At 37.2% G+C, this 19,322-nt stretch overlaps 2 protein-coding genes across 3 annotated transcripts; one reads left to right on the forward strand and one right to left on the reverse strand.

The window, feature by feature from the left end:
- The first annotated feature begins 146 nt into the window (after positions 1 to 146).
- Positions 147 to 4,216, forward strand: LOC135074484 (small ribosomal subunit protein uS2). 2 transcript variants are annotated; one of them, XM_063968784.1, is made up of 7 exons: positions 147 to 255; positions 424 to 551; positions 766 to 999; positions 1,411 to 1,575; positions 2,109 to 2,270; positions 3,133 to 3,294; positions 4,075 to 4,216. In XM_063968784.1, the coding sequence occupies exons 2-7, from the start codon at positions 453 to 455 to the stop codon at positions 4,180 to 4,182; spliced, it is 930 nt and encodes a 309-aa protein (XP_063824854.1). In that variant the 5' UTR covers positions 147 to 255; positions 424 to 452; the 3' UTR covers positions 4,183 to 4,216. The 2 variants fall into 2 exon arrangements, with proteins under 2 accessions (XP_063824854.1, XP_063824855.1); XM_063968785.1 differs by lacking the exon at positions 147 to 255 and adding an exon at positions 271 to 349.
- A 1,122-nt stretch (positions 4,217 to 5,338) lies between these two features.
- On the reverse strand, positions 5,339 to 18,569 carry LOC135074952 (SUN domain-containing protein 5-like). Its single transcript, XM_063969318.1, has 8 exons — positions 18,423 to 18,569; positions 10,041 to 10,262; positions 9,067 to 9,144; positions 8,863 to 8,956; positions 7,639 to 7,694; positions 6,054 to 6,234; positions 5,667 to 5,784; positions 5,339 to 5,564 (listed from the first exon to the last, which is right to left on the reverse strand). Exons 1-8 carry the CDS (start codon positions 18,520 to 18,522, stop codon positions 5,379 to 5,381), a joined length of 1,035 nt encoding a protein of 344 aa, XP_063825388.1. The 5' UTR covers positions 18,523 to 18,569; the 3' UTR covers positions 5,339 to 5,378.
- Between the last annotated feature and the right edge of the window lie 753 nt (positions 18,570 to 19,322).

Raw genomic sequence — 19,322 nt, forward strand, 5'->3', positions numbered from 1 at the left:
TCACTTGATTTTGATTACTTTCGAAAGATATCAATTTTAAAGCGACAAGACCGCATACATTGTGCCGTATCTTTTTAATTTTAGTGTCTTGACGATACGATTATTACGATTATACATGAATATTGTTTAAGGCGATATTCAAAATGAATTACTCAATGCCGTAAACTAAAATTAAAAATTAAATTTATAGGTTGACTTGAAGTGTCAAATTTGACAGTTCTTTCAGTCCATTTCGCTCCCAGTGGCATTACACGCGTAAGTTTCAATATTTAAAAAATCGTGAAATTTAACAATAATCTCTCAATAAATTTTTGGTTTTCAAAGTAAAATGTGTAATACCCAAGACACGGTGGCGTAAAAAGTGTATATTTGTGATTCAGTGATTCTGAGACTTGTGTTTCACCGGCTGGTTTGTTGTTTCAGGTTTAGTCGTAACTCAAATAAACGCAACGATGTCGGGAGGTTTAGACATATTGGCCCTCAATGAGGAGGATGTCACCAAGATGTTGGCTGCCACGACCCACCTTGGGTCTGAAAATGTCAACTTCCAGGTACGTGTTCATTTTTAAAAACATAACCTCAAAACTCGTGAACCTTACCTCTGCTAATTATTTACTTCAACCTAAATACAAACATGATGAGACAAGAATCCGTTCCACTTTTGTCTGATAATAATGACGATCGCATTCTCCCAACTGATACAATTCCAACATCACCGATCATGCTCCTGTTTATTACGTTTTCTAACCACTGCATTTACTTTAGATGGAGACCTACGTCTACAAGCGCCGCGCCGACGGCACCCACGTGATCAACCTCCGTCGTACGTGGGAGAAGCTGGTGCTTGCTGCCCGCGCCGTGGTCGCTATCGAGAACCCAGCTGACGTGTTCGTCATTTCGTCTCGTCCATTCGGACAGCGTGCCGTCCTCAAGTTCGCGGCTCACACCGGCGCCACACCTATTGCTGGACGCTTCACCCCTGGTGCTTTCACTAACCAGGTAAATGAAAACAGATTTCATTTCATACCTATACCAAAAGTATTGCTGTAAACATTGAGTAAACCTATTGAACTGTGGACAGGCTAGTAAACATTTTGACTAATAGTTTATTTTGACAGAATAAATGTCTGTAATTCATGTTGTGTACTATCTAGTACACAATATGAATTAGTATAATTTAACTGTACTTGGGTCAAAAACAGTGCCCAAAACTATTCACTGTTTTGTAAATTATGAGTGAATCCTACAGAATAAATTATTTATTTAAATGATGACAAACATAACTAAGGAACCACTGACTGCAATTTATTGCTAGTATGATTAAAGTTTTGTCTGATTAACTATTTTATCAACTTACTATGTACTTTTGTTTATAACATTGTGTTGAACACTAGTAATTTCATTCAACAGATCCAAGCTGCGTTCCGTGAGCCCCGTCTTCTGATCGTACTGGACCCCGCTCAAGACCACCAGCCCATCACCGAGGCGTCCTACGTCAACATTCCTGTAATTGCTTTCTGCAACACCGACTCACCCCTCAGATTTGTTGACATCGCCATCCCATGCAACACCAAGGTATGTTGATATTTTTTTATTGTAATTATGTATTATTACATTTAAAACTATACATAGGCCTTGGCATAGCAAAAAACCTAAAACTCACTTAAAAATGGCATTAATTAAAGTTTAATGTTTATTTCATTATTGTGCACTGAAGATTAATTTCTACATTCTGCAAATAAAAATAATTTTCATTTTCCTTTTTGTAGTAGTTCATATTGAAAATGTTTGTTTAATGGAATTCAATCTGTAACATGTCATTTAATCTATAAACAAACCTTTTGTTTCAAAAATAATCAGTAATCACCATGCAGATACTACCCCATAAAATATGCAGACATGCAATGCTTGCTTACTTTAATGCAAGCCAAGCTTGCCATATCTTAAATTCACATTTTCAACCGACTTCAAAAAAGGAGTAGGTTCTCAATTCGACCCGTATGTTTTTTTTTTTTCTACTGGGCATTTCTCACAGATCTGTCACCCAGTTTTTTTTGTCACAAAATTTGACTCTGGCACGTCACTAAATTATTCTAAAATATTTCCAGTCATCTCACTCCATCGGTCTGATGTGGTGGCTGCTGGCCCGCGAGGTTCTGCGCCTGCGCGGAGTTCTGGCGCGCGACCAGCGCTGGGACGTGGTCGTGGACCTGTTCTTCTACCGCGACCCTGAGGAAAGCGAGAAGGAGGAACAGCAGGCTAAGGAACAGGTTTGTGCTGGTTTTATAGTCTTTGTAAGGCACGTTGGGTGTGTGACATCTGAATTATACCCAGGAATGTTAGCTAATGCAATGTGAATATTCTAATCTACGGTATATCTTGAATTGAAGTTCATTTTAAACAAAACTTGTAAAAGAAACAAATCAAGAATATGATTGAATATTATGTTTTCTTTCACGCTTCCAAAGTTGCAACAAGTAAGTAACACTTTATTTGAAGTTGATGCTAAAATAGTTGTAATATTCTGCAAACCATACTATACCATAGTGCTGATGATTTCCATCTTCTGACAATTTGCTATTTATTCTACAGTTGAGTTGCATCGCTAATCAGCTGGAATGGGTACTATTTTTATTCGCAACATGCCAAGTTCCCATGAGTTTGAATTTTTGAAATGAGGGCTATCGTTTTATCGCTCACCAGTTGGCGCCACTGTAGAGTAAGGTCCTGTCACTTGCTAGTAGCGAAGACAGTGGCGCCGACTGGTGTGCGCTAAAGTGGTAGGAGGACTATCGCATTTGCACTCATCAAGATGGCCTCACTGTAGAGTAAGGTCCTGTCAATCGCCAGGGGTGCCAACTATTAAGTATAAAAACGATAGCCCTCATTGGCAGCTGTAATGCAAACATGTCTTAGTGCCAACACCTGGCTAGAGATATGCTAGGCAAAATTTTATTGATGTGACTGACCTCTTTAGTTTAATCTCTCGCTAGGGTGAAGTTTTCTTACAGTAGTGCACAGGTTTAGGTAGACTAAAAAGTATTGCGATTCTCTAGCTTGAAAATCGCCTATCCAGCAGCTATTTCGCCTCTCATTAGGTATAAGTTTCCTCACAATGTCTTTAACTTCCAGGCCGTCGTGGCTGCCAAGCCCGAGGTGCCCGCGCCGGTGCACGAAGACTGGAACGAGACGGTGGAGCAGGTGACCTCGTGGGCCGAGGAAGGCGCGCCCGCCGCCGCCGCCGCCGCGCCTGCCTTCGGCGCGCAGCCCGCTCAAGAAGACTGGGCTACTCAGGTATGTTATAACTTTTGGGATATACATCCCGCTAGTTAGTCATTTATAATTCTACTTCCACAAGGTGGACAAAGGTAGCAGCAGAGGAAATACAAATGAGTAGGTCATCTTCATAGAAACGCCCGAGCGCGGTTTTCGGGGCAACTCACCGCTAATCCACGTTAAATTTTGTCAGTGTGTGCGTGCGCACCACATACGTATTGGCGCGCGTTTACATACAAACCGCGCTCGGTGCGTTTCTACGAAGATGACCTACTCATTTGTATTTACTCTGGTAGCAGGAAGGCGCTGGATGCAAGCCACTATCAGCTGGTTAATCTGGGAATCATAGGAGAGGCCTATGTTCAGCAGTGGACGTCCTGTGGCTGAAATAATGATGATAATTTTACAAAACTCAAGTGTAAGAAGAATGCTTGCTGGATCTGGGATTAGCCCACAACTTAGCATTCAGCCTTTTTCAATTTAAAAATCCAAATGATTTATCATTGAACGTATAATAATTTGGATCAATGTAGGTACATAGACAGTACAGAATAACATTAGATAACATTTTTTTTTACAAAATGGCACATTATTACTTGATGAAAATGATGCCACAGTGGTTAGTTTGGACAGTACATACAAGACTTGAATATAAGGACCCCTTCTGAGACATTGATGTGGTGTCAACTAGGGTCCATATAGTCGTCTATCGGTCTACAAAGCTTTTGTGTTTTATCTAATTACAAGTTCAATTTCAAATTAAATGTTTCGAAATGCTAAAATGTTTATTATCTTCAGGTACAAGACGAGTGGGGGACGACCGCCGCCGCGCCCGCGCCCGCCGCCGCGCCCGCTGCGCCCACGCCATCGTGGGGAGGCTCCGCCCAAGACTGGACCCAGTCGTAAACATCGCGTTTACAGTAATATACTTTAAAACCTATCATGTGTTTCTTTTGAACGCCCTGTGGCCTAATTCACGTATTTTGACAGTCTACAGCGAGATCTTCGCTGACGTTCAGAAGTCCCATTGAAAAACAGTTCTGAATCCGTTTTCACAAGGGTCATTTTGATAGAACTATTACTTGATAGGATCGCAACTCAGCGTTGAAGTTTTGTTACGTGAATAATTCGGCGTTTACCCGTGGTCCCCCCAACATGTCCCCCTGGTGGGTCCACGGGTAATTTTTTTTACCCGTTGTCCCACCGTTCTGAACAGTGATTGCCAGTGGGTCTACGGGTAATTTATTTTAACCATGGTCCCACCGCACTAAGTGGCAAACATTGCATGTCACCTATGTCTGGGATGAAATATCAAACGCCGAGAAGGATATGAGTGACTTTAACCCACATGTGTGATGTGAAGATAGTATAAAGATATTATAGTGCCGTACCTACCTATAATTATTTTCTATATTAATTATAGATTTTTTTATAATATTATAGATACCTAGGCTAGGTGACAAGCAATGTTTGCCACTTAGTGCGGTGGGACCATGGTTAAAATAAATTACCCGTAGACCCACTGGCAATCACTGTTCAGAACGGTGGGACAACGGGTAAAAAAAATTACCCGTGGACCCACCAGGGGGACATGTTGGGGGGACCACGGGTAAACGCCGGATACTGTACCAACCAGAACATCGCAGATCATTTCGCACTAATACATAAAGCTCTTTACTGGGGACACAATAATTATGTTGCATACTTTTCAAAAGGGGACAAGTGCTTTTTGGTTTCGTAAGAATTAGAACATGCGTAGATCAAAAAGAATGATAAAAAATTTTTTTTTGGAACTAGTGCGACAAAGACATGGAGCGATTCATTTGTCAAGTACCTACAAGTGTTTAGTATATTATACTTCTTTTCTGGTTCTCATCAGGCTCGTTTGTGGACCATGAGGCGACGAGATTCATTTGCGAGTTTGCGATAATTCTTCTCAATCGGGGAGATAAGCATTGATTGAAATTCGATTCAATCTTATCTCTAAACGGTGTGGTCCGCGCAAGTAACAATAATGATAGGGGGCGTGATGAAAACTACATTCGTTTGTAATTGCTGCTGATTTTACTAAAGGAGCACTTAGTTAAAAAATACAGACAACATTATTTTCTGTACAAATGGATTCTGTAAACACAAGTGTATGTCGGGTTCCCTTGATTAGACAGCACGCGGAAAATCAGACGCTTGAGTGGTTTGCCCCAGTTGCATCGGTAATACTGTTTAGCCGGACCCCTGTTTTGATATTCGCCATCCACTGCATTCACTTGCGTTCCATTTTCTAGGACACCCTGGAAGTTGACAAAATATTCTGTGTAACTTATCGTACAGTACAAAAGGACATACTATTACCGTATTTAAATAAATTATTAATGTTATTTATAGATAACTACCGATAGTATAAATCTCTTGGGTGCACTTCTCGCAGTATCGGGTCGAATGTGTTCCACACTCATGTAGTTTACTTGTAGCTCTTGTGGTAACTCCATTACGATCTCACCGTATGATCCACTGAAAATGTTTTTGTAGACATGAGTGGAAAGTCGAAAGGTAAAAAGGTGAGCGTGTAAAATAATTATGGGTCGAAGATATTCTCGCTTAGACATAAGCATTATGGCCGTGTCGTTATCGTAATAAGTGCAATATCTAAGCATTTGGAACTTAGCTTGGGAGCTAAGCGCACTTTCATTTTGGATGGAAAATGCACTAAAATGTCTACAGGCAGACTACGTGATCCACTATAGAGACAAGACTGAAAAAGGCAGTCCACGAATATCTACCTAAAAGGCCAACAATCCGAAGGTGTAGGATTCCTACGGGCTAACACTAGGTCCGGCGGCGGAGCGGCCTTCCATAGTGGCACCACCCCCCATAGAGCGACCTGGCTGCCATACTCTTCTGTATTACTGCCTTTGCTTACTGATACGCCTTCTATGTATTTTCTATCCACTTCAGTCTTGTCTGAAATGTTGAAAAAGTACCTTTATACCGGTTGCAGACCAAGAGCTAAGCTAAGTTAGTTTCGTTTAGCTCGCATAGCTGACGCAGTTTCCCATAGTCGTGTGTAGACTGAAAACTATGCCAATTCTATGGGAAACTGCGTCAGCTACTTATGCGAGCTAAACGAAACTAACTTAGCTTAGCTCTTGGTCTGCAACCGGCATTATGTAGGTATGTTTAATAAGGCATAGTCTACCATGAAAGAAATGAGTTTACCACCTACTTATATGTAGGTACTTTCTTAAAGGTCTTATAAATATTGTGAAAATCTAGTGCTTCTTTCACTAAGTACCTAGGTAATTCAATTCAGAAATGAAGAGCGAAATCTAAATTTAGATAAAGGGAAAGATGATATTACCGTAGTACTTAACCGACTTCGAACATGCTATTAGGGTTTTATTACAAACTAGCGGCCGCCCGCGACTTCGTACGCGTGGATCTCGTTTTACCCCCCATTCATCTATCTTACGCGGTTCAGATTTTTTCATACAAATGTTTTTTCCCGCTAACTCCCGTTCCCGTGGGAATTTTGCAATATCCTGTTGTAACTAAGCTTTAAGTTTACTAAGGTACCTGCATGCCAAATTTCAAGCGTCTATCTTACGCGGTTTAGATTTTTTCATACAAATGTTTTTTCCCAGTAACTCCCGTTCCCGTGGGAATTTTGCAATATCCTGTTGTAACTAAGCTTTAAGTTTACTAAGGTACCTGCATGCCAAATTTCAAGAGTCTATCTTACGCGGTTTAGATTTTTTCATACAAATGTTTTTTCCCACTAACTCCCGTTCCCGCGGGAATTTTGCAATATCCTGTTGTAACTAAGCTTTAAGTTTACTAAGGTACCTGCATGCCAAATTTCAAGCGTCTAACTTAAGCGGTTTAGATTTTTCATACAAATGTTTTTCCCGCTAACTCCCGTTCCCGTGGGAATTTTGCAATATCCTGTTGTAACTAAGCTCTAAGTTTACTAAGGTACCTGCATGCCAAATTTCAAGCGTCTAACTTAAGCGGTTTAGATTTTTCATACAAAAGGATTTTCCCGCTAATTCCCGTTCCCGTGGGAATTCCTAAGTATCCTATAACCTGCCCAGGAGTATGAAGAATAATTGTACCAAGTTTCGTTAAAATCCGTCGAGTAGTTTTTGTTTCTATAAGGAACATACAGACAGACAGACAGACAGACAGACAGACAAAAATTTTACTGATTGCATTTTTGGCATCAGTATCGATCACTAATCACCCCCTGATAGTTATTTTGAAAATATATTTCATGTACAGAATTGACCTCTCTACAGATTTACTATAAGTATAGATTCTTGTAATACGAAGTTTATGAGAAAATCAGCAGAAATACTGTAACCATACCTGTTCTTGTAATTTGCGTGCTAATTAACAAACTTCGGCTGACTCTTAGCTTGTGTCTGTAATAAAAAATATAATTAATTTGTGCCATTTTCTCGTTTCACGTAAGAACCAAGTACATACCTAGGTACAAAAAGTAAATGCAAAGTTATAAAAATTCTCTAGGCAAGTAAGTAGGTACTCTGTCTAATTCCAAAAAAATCCTGTGTTTCAGGGGCCCCGTATCATTGATACGGCAGATACGGCGATAGCTAGAGTCCCTCATTAAGTACTTATAGTTTTAGCTAATATTTCGTGATGGAATAAAAGTAATTTTGAGGGCGTGATTAGCGGATTCAGGACTTTGAAAAGGTCAAAGTTAACATCAACCCACGTCATCCGCAAAATTATGTCCTTTGAAGTGAAAAAATCATACCTAAGATAAGTAGGTACTACCAAATTCTAGCCTGAGAAAATACTTCTTATTTACACACGACCATATAAATTATTAATTTGATTAGGTTGGAGAAAGGTAGACAGATTCAGCCTTTTTATCCTTCCATTATTTTATGGCTCTTTTTTAACATGTTTTGCCAAAGAACATTTGGCCACGCCATCCATTGCGTTTTGGGAGTAGGAAATATTTTTCATCCTGTGTATTCTAAATCCCAACAAACACTGCAGGAGCACGCTTTGCTTAGAGACGTATAGGTTTGTATTGGCTGCCAAAACAATGGCAGGATACCAGTCCATCCAATTTTAAGTTTGATACCTAGTTTCTTTATGTATTTCGAGATAATGTAAGTAGTTAGGTACCTAGTAGGTAAACAATTGACAATAGAAGGAATGATTCTCTTAGGTTACTTGAAATAATTAATAGACCATATTCCAAAACGATGTTTACTTAAGTATCTACTTAGGAAAATATTGCAATTCAATCGGGCTTTAATATTTTAATTATGATTTTTATGGATGAGGAGTATGTACCGAAATCCTTTAAGAGCGAAAATGCAGACTAAACTAGCCTTAAACTTAACATAAAATGTCACTCGAGAGAGAATCACCCGAAAAATAAATTCAAGTCAAGGTGAAAAAGATATTGGTTAAATTCAAATAGGTACTTACGCTTGGTTTGATTCGTGTTTTGAGCTTACGGGACAAGTTTACGCGAACTACATCTTAAGTAGATGCTATGGTAAAAACAAATAAGTAAATACAAAAGTACTCTTTTTGCAATCACCCACCCACCTTAATGCTTGTTGCATTTTTGAAACCTCCTCGAGTAAAAACCTCATTCTGTTACAGCATTCTTCTGATATTTCAGTCTGCTTCGATACACCCCCTGTATAAAAATATGGAGGATGTATGTAAGTACTTATGTAATGAGTATTAGATAGTCACGTACTGAATACATAATTCATTTAATGTGATTACTTCAGCATAAGTACTTACATAGAGAAACTAATTTGTCTCCTTGTATGACTTTCGTGAGGCGGTTAAGCTTCGGAATATTAGTCATCCAAATAGATCCTGAAAATAATTGGGTACCTAGTACGAAATTAATTAATTCACAAGCACAATATTTAATTTTCATTCATCATTCCATCTATTCCAGCAATTTAGAAACAATCCTAAGAGTGTAACTCAAAAACTATTTCATGGAATATCCAACTAGTAGAGTCGCGAGCCAAGTCGAGTCAATTCGCAGAAATTGTTGGATATACCAACTGCTGAGTTAGCACGGTCAAAGTCCGTGAAAACTAACTCTCACCAGTTGTCCATTTTAATTAGAGCAACGTGTGCATGAGCGAAGTTGAGTGTGTGATGTCAATTTACAGCACTTTCATGTGAACTTTGCTCAACTTGACTGGAGGTGGATTTCATTGGACGTTTGAGGACGCTCGATTTGTTTAAAGGATCACACAAATTAGGCCCTACTTCATCATCATCATCATCATTTCAGCCACAGGACGTCCACTGCTGAACATAGGCCTCCCCCAATGTTTTCCAAGGCCCTACTTAATGATTTCTGAATTTCCTTGAATATGTCCATTTTGATTAGAGGTTTCGATCGTCACTACAATCTTGTAATCGTAGTTTCACTAGCACTCTTTACTTACCTATCTTTTATATCACTATACTAATTCATTATACACTCGCGAGCAAAAATATGGAATCACCCTATTTATTCCGAGCGATCATAAGAACTAAATGACTAATAGAAGATCAATAAAAATGATACCATTTCAAAGGAGATATTATAAACTGAAAATTGATACCATAGATAGGTACATACAATACATAGTCATTCAGTTCTTAAGATCGCTTGGAACACAAAGGGGTGATTCCATACTTTTGCTCGTAAAGGGAAATCCCAGACAAAACAACATGACGTGAAAGTAGTTTAAAAGAATCCGTGCACTAACCCATCAGAGCCAGGGCTATAATTAGAAACGCGAACAATATCGCAGCATTTTTCCCGTTCGTGCGCTTCGTTTTTTGTTTGCAATTACAATGCGACCTTTTCCTTTTGCTGATGACTCTTTGTGCGTCGGCGTGGAGATACTGCCAAATGTTCTCTCTCACAGGATACGAGGATCGTATTTCCCACGCGGGAACTTTCTTCGCTCTCCTTTCGGTAACTTTACCTGTGGACAGCATCCGATATCTGAGCTGTAATTCGGTTACAAGACCTCTTGATTAATGCCTCAACTTCGGCAACCTAGTTTTCGGAATGATCGGTCTACGTATAAATAAAGTATCTGGACTCCGACTGTTTGTTTATCTTTTTGTGGTAAGAAGTAACAAACTTTGTGGGTCACTTAGTTAATATAAAACAGTGATTCAGCTAGACTGGATGCTGGGTGACTTCCTAAGTAGGATAGATTTATTGGGAAGTGCAAAATAGCCTACTTCAAAGACTACTTATTACTTTATATAGTTTATGTAATGTTTAGTAATAAGAAAACTTGACAACGTATGCAAAATTTTTGATACAACTTAATATGTTACATTAAAAAGAGGTGTTTACGTGAAAACGATTTGATTGAAATTTCGACGCTCATTTTGCTGCCTTTTTGCAATTTTTTGCGACATACAGCCATGTCAGATTAGCCGCGTCCTAATGGATGAATCGATTAAGATAAAATAACCAATGTCAGCTCACTTTTTTATGAGATAAAATGATTTTCACAACAGCTATCTCAGTCGGGGATAAATAAATATATTGTATCAGTATGAAATAGGATTATTTGCCGACAGTAACAAGTAACAAAGTGGTTGATAAAGGTCTAGCTTTTTGCTACAAAAGCGAGACCTATCCCAAGTAACATTTTACTCCATTTAAGAGTTCACATTTAGTTCCAATGTGTACTTAAAGCATTAGTACAGTTCACTCGTGATGTATAAGCTGTATTATTGCAATTAATTACACCTATACCTGTCTAAGGGACTTATAGGAGTGTAGACTAGTGTAGAGTTATACTTTTATACGATTGTTGGTGTTATAATACTCTAACAACTATCCTTTAGTCAGCCATCTGACTAAGAGCATTATAGGAGGGTAGAGATACGGCAACCGCTGTTTAACGGCCCACTTGTACGATGTTATAGAGCTAGCATTTTAATAGAACACATGTGGTCATTTATAAAGCCAAAGGCTGTTATGTTTACTTGTTTTAGACTGTTATACAGCTAGTAGCTGTAGTAGGACTTGTTTGTGATAATTAAAATAACCTTTTTTTACTATCTGTACAAAAGTGTTTCAATGGTTCGCATGTACACTGTAGGCTGTTAAAAGGACTATATGTGTTGTCCATTAACATCTATAGCAGTTTATTAGTCCACAAGTACTACTCTTATTTGCTTTAAGCTGAACACGAATGTGAATGTGATATTCTATTACACATTTCCCCAAGCCTGTTTTTAGTTGTTCATGGTGGTTCTGTACGTATGTATGATGCAGAGGAAAATATTATGCCTGAACCTGAAATTTCCCTTCAAAATATACCAGATATCAGAGTGTGATGATTGCAGTTCATGTGATAGTGAATACCATTTTGATTTGGACAATTATTTAACCTTTCGCAAAAAAAAATAAGAACATGGGCTATTGAAAATCGTATTCCTCATTCCGCTTTGAATAAATTGTCAAGCATAATAAACGAATTTAAACCGGGAACACTACCGTCTGATGCTTTAGGTATTCATACTTGACTATTAGTACCTGGGCTAGGCGATTTAACGGACATTAATAATTTTTATTGCGGATCTCTAAAATTTCAGTATTTGAAAGAATTAAAGATACACAATTGACCTGAACTAGGTACATCTTAAAGCTGTACATAAGTTCACATTAGAATAAATTTATAGACATTAGCGCTGTAGTGGTACAAATGTGGAACTTCATATAGATAACAGCATTCTAACAGAACACATGTGAACCTAATATACGCTCACCGCATTAAATTGGAGTTATAACAGTTCACATAGCCGTATTTCATTTCCACCATTTTGTTCTACATAACCTAAAATATTTACCAAATAAATCTCCAAAATTAATGCAGATTTATCACAAAATTCGCAGATAGAGCGATTGAGTTTTGGTTTCATGTTATAATTAATTACCGTAATATAATTATAATGCCAATCCAATATCAAAAACTAAAAATTGTAGATTTCCTCTCAGCCAGTTTTAAATATTTTAAAATGAATATCGCGTTTTTACAGAGGCGCGTAAATATTTTAGCTGTAAATATGTATACATTTCACGATAAAGTTGCATTCCCAATGGCATTAACATTATTAAGTATTTAAAACCCGTGTTATTATTTGCATAAATGATTATCCGCCCGAGTTGTTTCCCTCTTGGCACTCACGTACAAATACCAAACTAATATTAAAATGTGGAAATAATTTAAGACACACGTGAACTTTAGGTAGCATTGGAGTACTTTTGTCGGACTTTATAACTTTGAAAGCTGTGCATTTAGCCACTTGTTACTCTTTATTGTCCTCACGTACGTTGTATGGTTCACACTGCGTCCCATATAGTGCCGTAAGTCAGCCTTAAGTACGATGTTACTACTTAAACTGCTATTATAATGCTATTATACTGCTAATGTACAGCCATAGTGAACTTAAAGCTGTCTAATTTGTGCCCAAACTGGTTCTATAAAAGCATTATAGCAAGCTATACAGCTCGTATACAGCTGACATACACAGCTTGTGGAGTACATGTGAACGACTATTGAACTCTTAAATGGAGTAAAATGTTACTTGGGATATAACCGTCAGCTAAAATCGGACGAAATTGAATGCGTTAACCAGAGCGCGCACAATTGATTTTGTAATCGATTCTATCCTGATTTAGCGGGCTGTATGCTCTGTTTGCCCTTGCTAGTGTAGGGAAAAAGGCTATCGATAGATAAACTAAGATTTTGTTCAAAATAGGAAATTCGTCTTTAAAAACCTTTATCTTCAAAATTAATAGTGTCTGACTCTACAAGGTCCTATAGAGGGACTCTACAAGACTCTACAGTAGGAATTAATAATAAACATAGAATTTAAATATATGAAATATCAGGTCCCAACTTCATTTTAGCCCCCATTTTGGTCAATTTAAGCCGTCCTGGGATAAGAAACATCTAAACTTAGAGTAATAATATTTTTGATTTAAATATCGGTAATGTTCGCAACACTATAAGAAACTTAGAGATTTCTGTGTCACTTCTATGACCCGTTAATGAATTCAGTTATTGAAGCCGTAAAGATAAACAATGAAGTCGGAGTATTTTCTATAGAAATGGTTTTATTGAAGAAACCTTCGTCTAGAACTAATTCGAATCTTCGAATAAACGTATTTAAATTGATACCTACATAAATATAATATGTCTTAACCAAACCAACATTCCTGAAGATAGGGAACAAGGGCATAATAAAATTATATGATGAAGTTTCATTTAATTTTTCACCATTGTTTGTAGAAATCTGTTACTTTATGAACTGAAGCGTATGTCGGTACAACCTTAAACGGTTTAAAAGCATTAAACGGGTCTTTAAGGAAAAGTATGTACAACAATGCAATGTAAAATGTTAAAGTTGTTAAATAAACTTTTATTTATTTATTATTTATTTGTTTTCATTCGATCACCGTCATAATTCACTAGTCTATTTACATGTAAACTCATTCGAAAATCAGCAACAACGCACATTTTCCTTTCTGTGTCATTTACTTTAAATTGAAATTGCAAAAATAACGCTCACATCAACCAGTTATTTTTGTTTAGTTAGGTAAAAGTTTTCGCTGTATCAACATAACTTGTTAGTGTCAAAAGTTTCTGTGTGAAACTTGTTGCAAGACCTAATTTAATATTACGAGGTTTAGATTAAGTTATGGATGCTTACCTATACTAAAATGTTTATTTTATTTGTATCTATAGATAGAGAACAATAGTGTCTGGACAAACCTCAAGAGGATTTATGATACTAAAATACTTTTACTCAAAAATTTTACAAATTTTACATTTAGTTATGGTAGTAGTGTCGATGGGAATGAAGATGTAAGTTACCCACCCACGAAACTACTGGTAGTGTGGTTTGGTAGTGCGGTGGGTCAGAAGGGAATATATGTAATAAATAAATAAACACACAAACATCAAGATTAACACGATAACGGTACAGTACCGTCGGTACTTAAGTAAAAGTTTATTAGTTTTCAATTTGGTCGAGTTCATTTAAGGCTGTTATAGCTGTGACTTTGAAGTGACTTTTATGTAAATAAGGTATTAAATTACTCAGAGGGTCTGAGTTCAATTCCCAGGTCACATTATAGCGTAAAAACCACTTTGTGTTTGTTCACAATTTGGTTTTAGTACAGTCGACTGCACATACTATATTTTTTCAAGTTATTATAATTTAGTTTGAGAGAGTAGTGACTCTAATTGCTAAGAAATTTTAATTACTATATTTTCTGTTGGAAAATGCACCTACTCGTATTTACTACTTACGATTCTGTGTCTTTACCTTCATGTGCTGTCGTCTATAATTATGTAGGTATGTATACCTTGCAGGTTTAGATCAACTCGATCGCCGAAAAGGAGGCGTTATGGCGGCTTATAAAGTTCGAGACTAGGGACTGTAGTTGATAAAGCCTCATCATCATCATCATTTCAGCCTTAGTACGTCCACTGCTGAACATAGGCCTCAGGAAAAGCCTTAATGATAACTATATCAATGAGTGTCTATTACAATGAGTGTACATTTCCTTGTCATACTTTCAGCAATTCTCAGCAGCGTCAAGGCTTAGATAAAGTCAACAGAGCGGACTTTATGTCGACAGCCAAAACGTTAACACAATTTTTCCGATTCCAACTCGCAACTCATGCAAAAACAACTAAACAACGTTCATAAATTTGAAATTGTACTACACCCGTCGGGGGAACTATTACGTAATAGGATTGTAACTGGGCGTGAAATATCTTTGTCGTTTTTAGAGTTGACAGCACTGATTCAAAATTATCACCTATTACAACTGCTTAAAAATGCCAGTGCTAATCTTAAAGTGCTGTCAACTGCTGTAATTAATTAACAATATTTTAAGTAACTTTAGCATAGAGTCAACCAACTGTAAGTTAAGTAAGCGCTAGCTAATATAAATGAACAATAAGTTCGTTTCATTCAACCAAATCCTGTCTTCTGCTGGTCTCGTCCCACGGATTTTCACAATATAAATAGGTAGGTACTTAAGGTACTCTTAAGTACCTACTAAGTATTTAAACGGGTCTAACATAGGGTCCCTTTTTACCCCACCGGGATTTGAGCCCAATACCGTTGTTTTTTTTATGTTGTTTGATTCGGGATTTCGGGAACCACTGGACTAGGCTAGCTAGATTTTTGATAGCAACTGTCTCAACCCTGCAACATGCCATTCCTTTACTTAATACTCCTGGGCTAGCACCCCGGTGGAAGCGCTCGTGAAATATTCTTATCCAGTGTTTATTTAATGAACTCCAAACAAGCCGGTCTGTCGCGAGCTGACCGCGCTGCAGGCTGCAAGTCGCAAATAACCTGCATTTCGACTTCCTACCTTAGTATTTGAGGCATCTAGGTAGATAAATGAGAGGGTTGACGGGTTTTTTTAGGCATTAGTGCAATGGCGGCCAGATCTATTGGAGTAAAAGTATAGATTTAAAAGAGGTTTCAATACTGGTGGAGACGTTAGCAACGTGAATGCAGTGTTTCTTAATACTTATAATGATAAAATATTATTAATTAACTATTCATTATTTAATTAAAGTAGGCTAGGTACTAGTCGACTGAAGGCTTTTAATTTAATCGATGGAAAATAAAAAACAAGGCGTCTATTTAAACTTAAAACTGCCTAGTTCATTTACGTGAAAAATCACTAATTAAGTTTTGGCTTACCTAAATTAATTAATTACCTAATGGTTGTCTCACATACGTCATACATATACGAATATCGTCGGCTGATTGCAAGAAGTCATTAACTAGCAGAAACATGATTTCGAGAAATAGCTTAATGAAGTTTGGAGAGAAAAAAGCCATTTAAAAAAAAAATATAATAGGTAGCGCCGCAATAAAAATGCCGATACATAAAAATAAGTCTTAGTAAAAATTTTTAGTTACTGGCATTTCAAAATAACGTACACAGTATTTTAAAAAAATCAAAATATGAAGTTAATGTCTTTTGACTGACTGCCAACTATAACAAACCAAGAAGTAATTACTTTTTACTTTATCGGATTACCGTGATACATGTTAAATCAAGTTAAATTACGTTTATAATAATATATTAAACAATCATAATAATTCTGGGTCACATTCTAAACAAAAAAATCAGAAACAGTGCAGTGTGGATGACATAGAAAAGACAACACACGAGATGTTTCTTCATGAAAATTTTCGCAACTACAGATGATAAATAATTTTGTAAATCTGTAGCTACGAATTCTTACCTTACCGATGCTAATTGCTAGATAAAAATAGGGTATACACGAGCACAAAATAATCCTCCCTCAGACACTACCGTGTAGAAAATTTTCATGAAGAATACATCTCGTGTGTTGTCGCAAAATTTTCGCAACTACAGATGATATAATTTTGTAAATCAGTAGCTACGAATTCTTACATAACCGATGCTAATTGCTAGATAAAAATACGGTATACACGAGCACAAAATAGTCCTCCCTCAGACACTACCGTGTAGAAAATGTTCATGAAGAAAACATCTCATGTGTTGTCTTTTCTATGTCATCCACACTGCACTGTCTCTGTTGGCAAGATTAGATTGAAAGGACGATATCACGATAGTTATTTGAAACCATACCTAATACCTATACACAAATATTCATATCCTAATCTTGCTTATTAGGCCAGTAGAATTAGATTTTAAATCGGAAATAATTCCTACAAAAGATTTAATTGCTTTAATGATGCTTGTTGTTGTTGATTTTTGGCATCGAACCTTAGACCAGGCATACGGCTAGGCAACGTAGTCGTCCAGGAGGATACGGAAGAGGGGTAGCCACAGTAGGTAACACAGAGTCGTTCAGGTGAGTGCCAGGAAGAGGTGCAGCAACCGCAGTTAAGGAACGGCTGGGATGAACAAGGATAGGCGCATCCAGTTCGTAAGCCTTGATAGGGTTACACTGGTTAAGGCGCTCCTTTTCAAGACTTGGAAGCCTGCGGGTAACGAGCCATTAGACGTGGAGAGTGGAGAGGGTCATTAATTATAAACATATTTTCTACTTTGCCGAACATTTGCACGAGAACGGTTTGTTCAAAACATATGAATTTGGTCTTATTTAATGCAGGATTAAATGCCCTTCGACCGTCAGGGAGACCACTTTTCGATAAGTCCTTTACGCGGTATAACCGGAAAACCGAAAAACGCCCCTTTCGGGGGCCCCCACCACTTAAGCACAACAACGTCGAAGTCGAAAACCTAGGAGAGTCTTTATGGGCAACTAATGAAGCTATTAAAGCACTAAAATCTTTAGTAGGAATTATTTCCGATTTAATTCATTTTTGTGTTTAATTCTACTGGCCAATATAATGATTTTATCACTAATTTGGTTCCAAAGTTTTTTACGCAAAAAGTCATTATAAATCTTTATTAAGTTCTGGCAGTTAGTCAAAACAGAGTGTGTATCGACTATGTTACGACACAAAATCATTAATGGACAATAATTACTTTAATGCTATAAAAATTGACGAAACTGGATTTATCAAGTTTTACAAAAATAAATCTTCCAAAGTACGGCAGATATCCATTTACCGATCTTTGCATAATATAGTATAAGTCGCGGCCAATATCGCCATGCTAGTGTGGACACTTAATGACTTTTTGTAGTTAATGACTTCTTGCAATCAGCCGACGATATATTCTTTCCATCCCTATCTTTTTAAAGTAGTACCTACTTCAGTTTAAGTGATTGAGTATAAATAGTACCTACAGAAGCAACCACTTTCCAATAACGTACCTACGTAAATACAAAGTAAGTAAATAATTGTCAATACCATAGAGTAACGTATCCCAGTTATTAACATGAATTATTTTAGGCACTAAATTCGTGTTCGGACCTGTTGTCCGCTTCTTTTTCCCCTAGGACCCCTAACTCCCCGTGGAACCGTTTACGAGATATTTGCTCTGTTTCAACCGTCCTTTGTTTCAACCGTACCCAGTCTCCCCTAGAGTTAACTATGTAGTCCTCGTCTCTAACTCTAAATTGGTAGTACGTAACGTTAATAGGACTGCGGCTGTTCCATTATCCGACAATGTAACTAACCTGATGAACACCACGGCGGAATAACATTGTTTTGCGATATATCACTGCTATTAGTGCTTTCGCAAGCCTTCCTGTATGCACTTCGGGTTATCATAACCATTTAGGCGTATTTATAACGTAGAATTATCAATAATAATATTTTTAAGAAGTTATAACACTTAACCAACGTGATTAAAAAATATTTACATGCATATTTATAATCTGTGCGTTTTCTTTGGCGCCATTTTGTTTTAAGAAAGTTTTTTGTACATCGCGCCAAGGAATTCACGATTATACAGTTTACATAGTTATTTTTTATAATTCTTTAATGCTTTATTTATGCACATTCATGCTTGTAAAAACTTAATCCTGTTTAAAACAAAAAAGTCTAATTATTTTGTTTGTATTAAAAAAAAAGATTAAGTAATTTGGCGCCAATTCTATAATTTGTTCTTTTTTTGTTCAATTATGGCTTCATGCTTCATGTGGTTTGCAGATGTAGCCAGTGTCAAGTATTATAAAGATATTTGTTCTTCCGACGAAGAAAGAGTAAATCTTACGGTTGTGATTTAGATAATTACTCTTTTGTTAATTTTCTGTTTTAATTACGAAACATACCTAGATACCAAATTATTTGGTAAGTAGTGAAATTAATGGCAAACTTTCTTTTACCAGACTGTTCTACAAAAAAGTAACTCGGTGACCCTTGTACCGTTGTTAGTTCGAATTAATTACAATGTCATGATTTGGTCTCGCGTAAAATCTTCAAATTCAAATTTCATGGCCGAGGTATTAAATCAAATACGGCCTTTGAGGCGGAACAGTTTGAAAACTATGTTCGTGATTGTGGTTGTTTTTTTTGTTGCTTCGCAAGCCGGTGCTCAGGACCATGCGATGAGCACAGAATCTCCTTCACATTCA

This window comes from Ostrinia nubilalis, chromosome 9, assembly GCF_963855985.1.
Source record: "Ostrinia nubilalis chromosome 9, ilOstNubi1.1, whole genome shotgun sequence".
In the NCBI taxonomy this organism is placed as follows: Eukaryota; Metazoa; Arthropoda; class Insecta; order Lepidoptera; family Crambidae; genus Ostrinia; species Ostrinia nubilalis.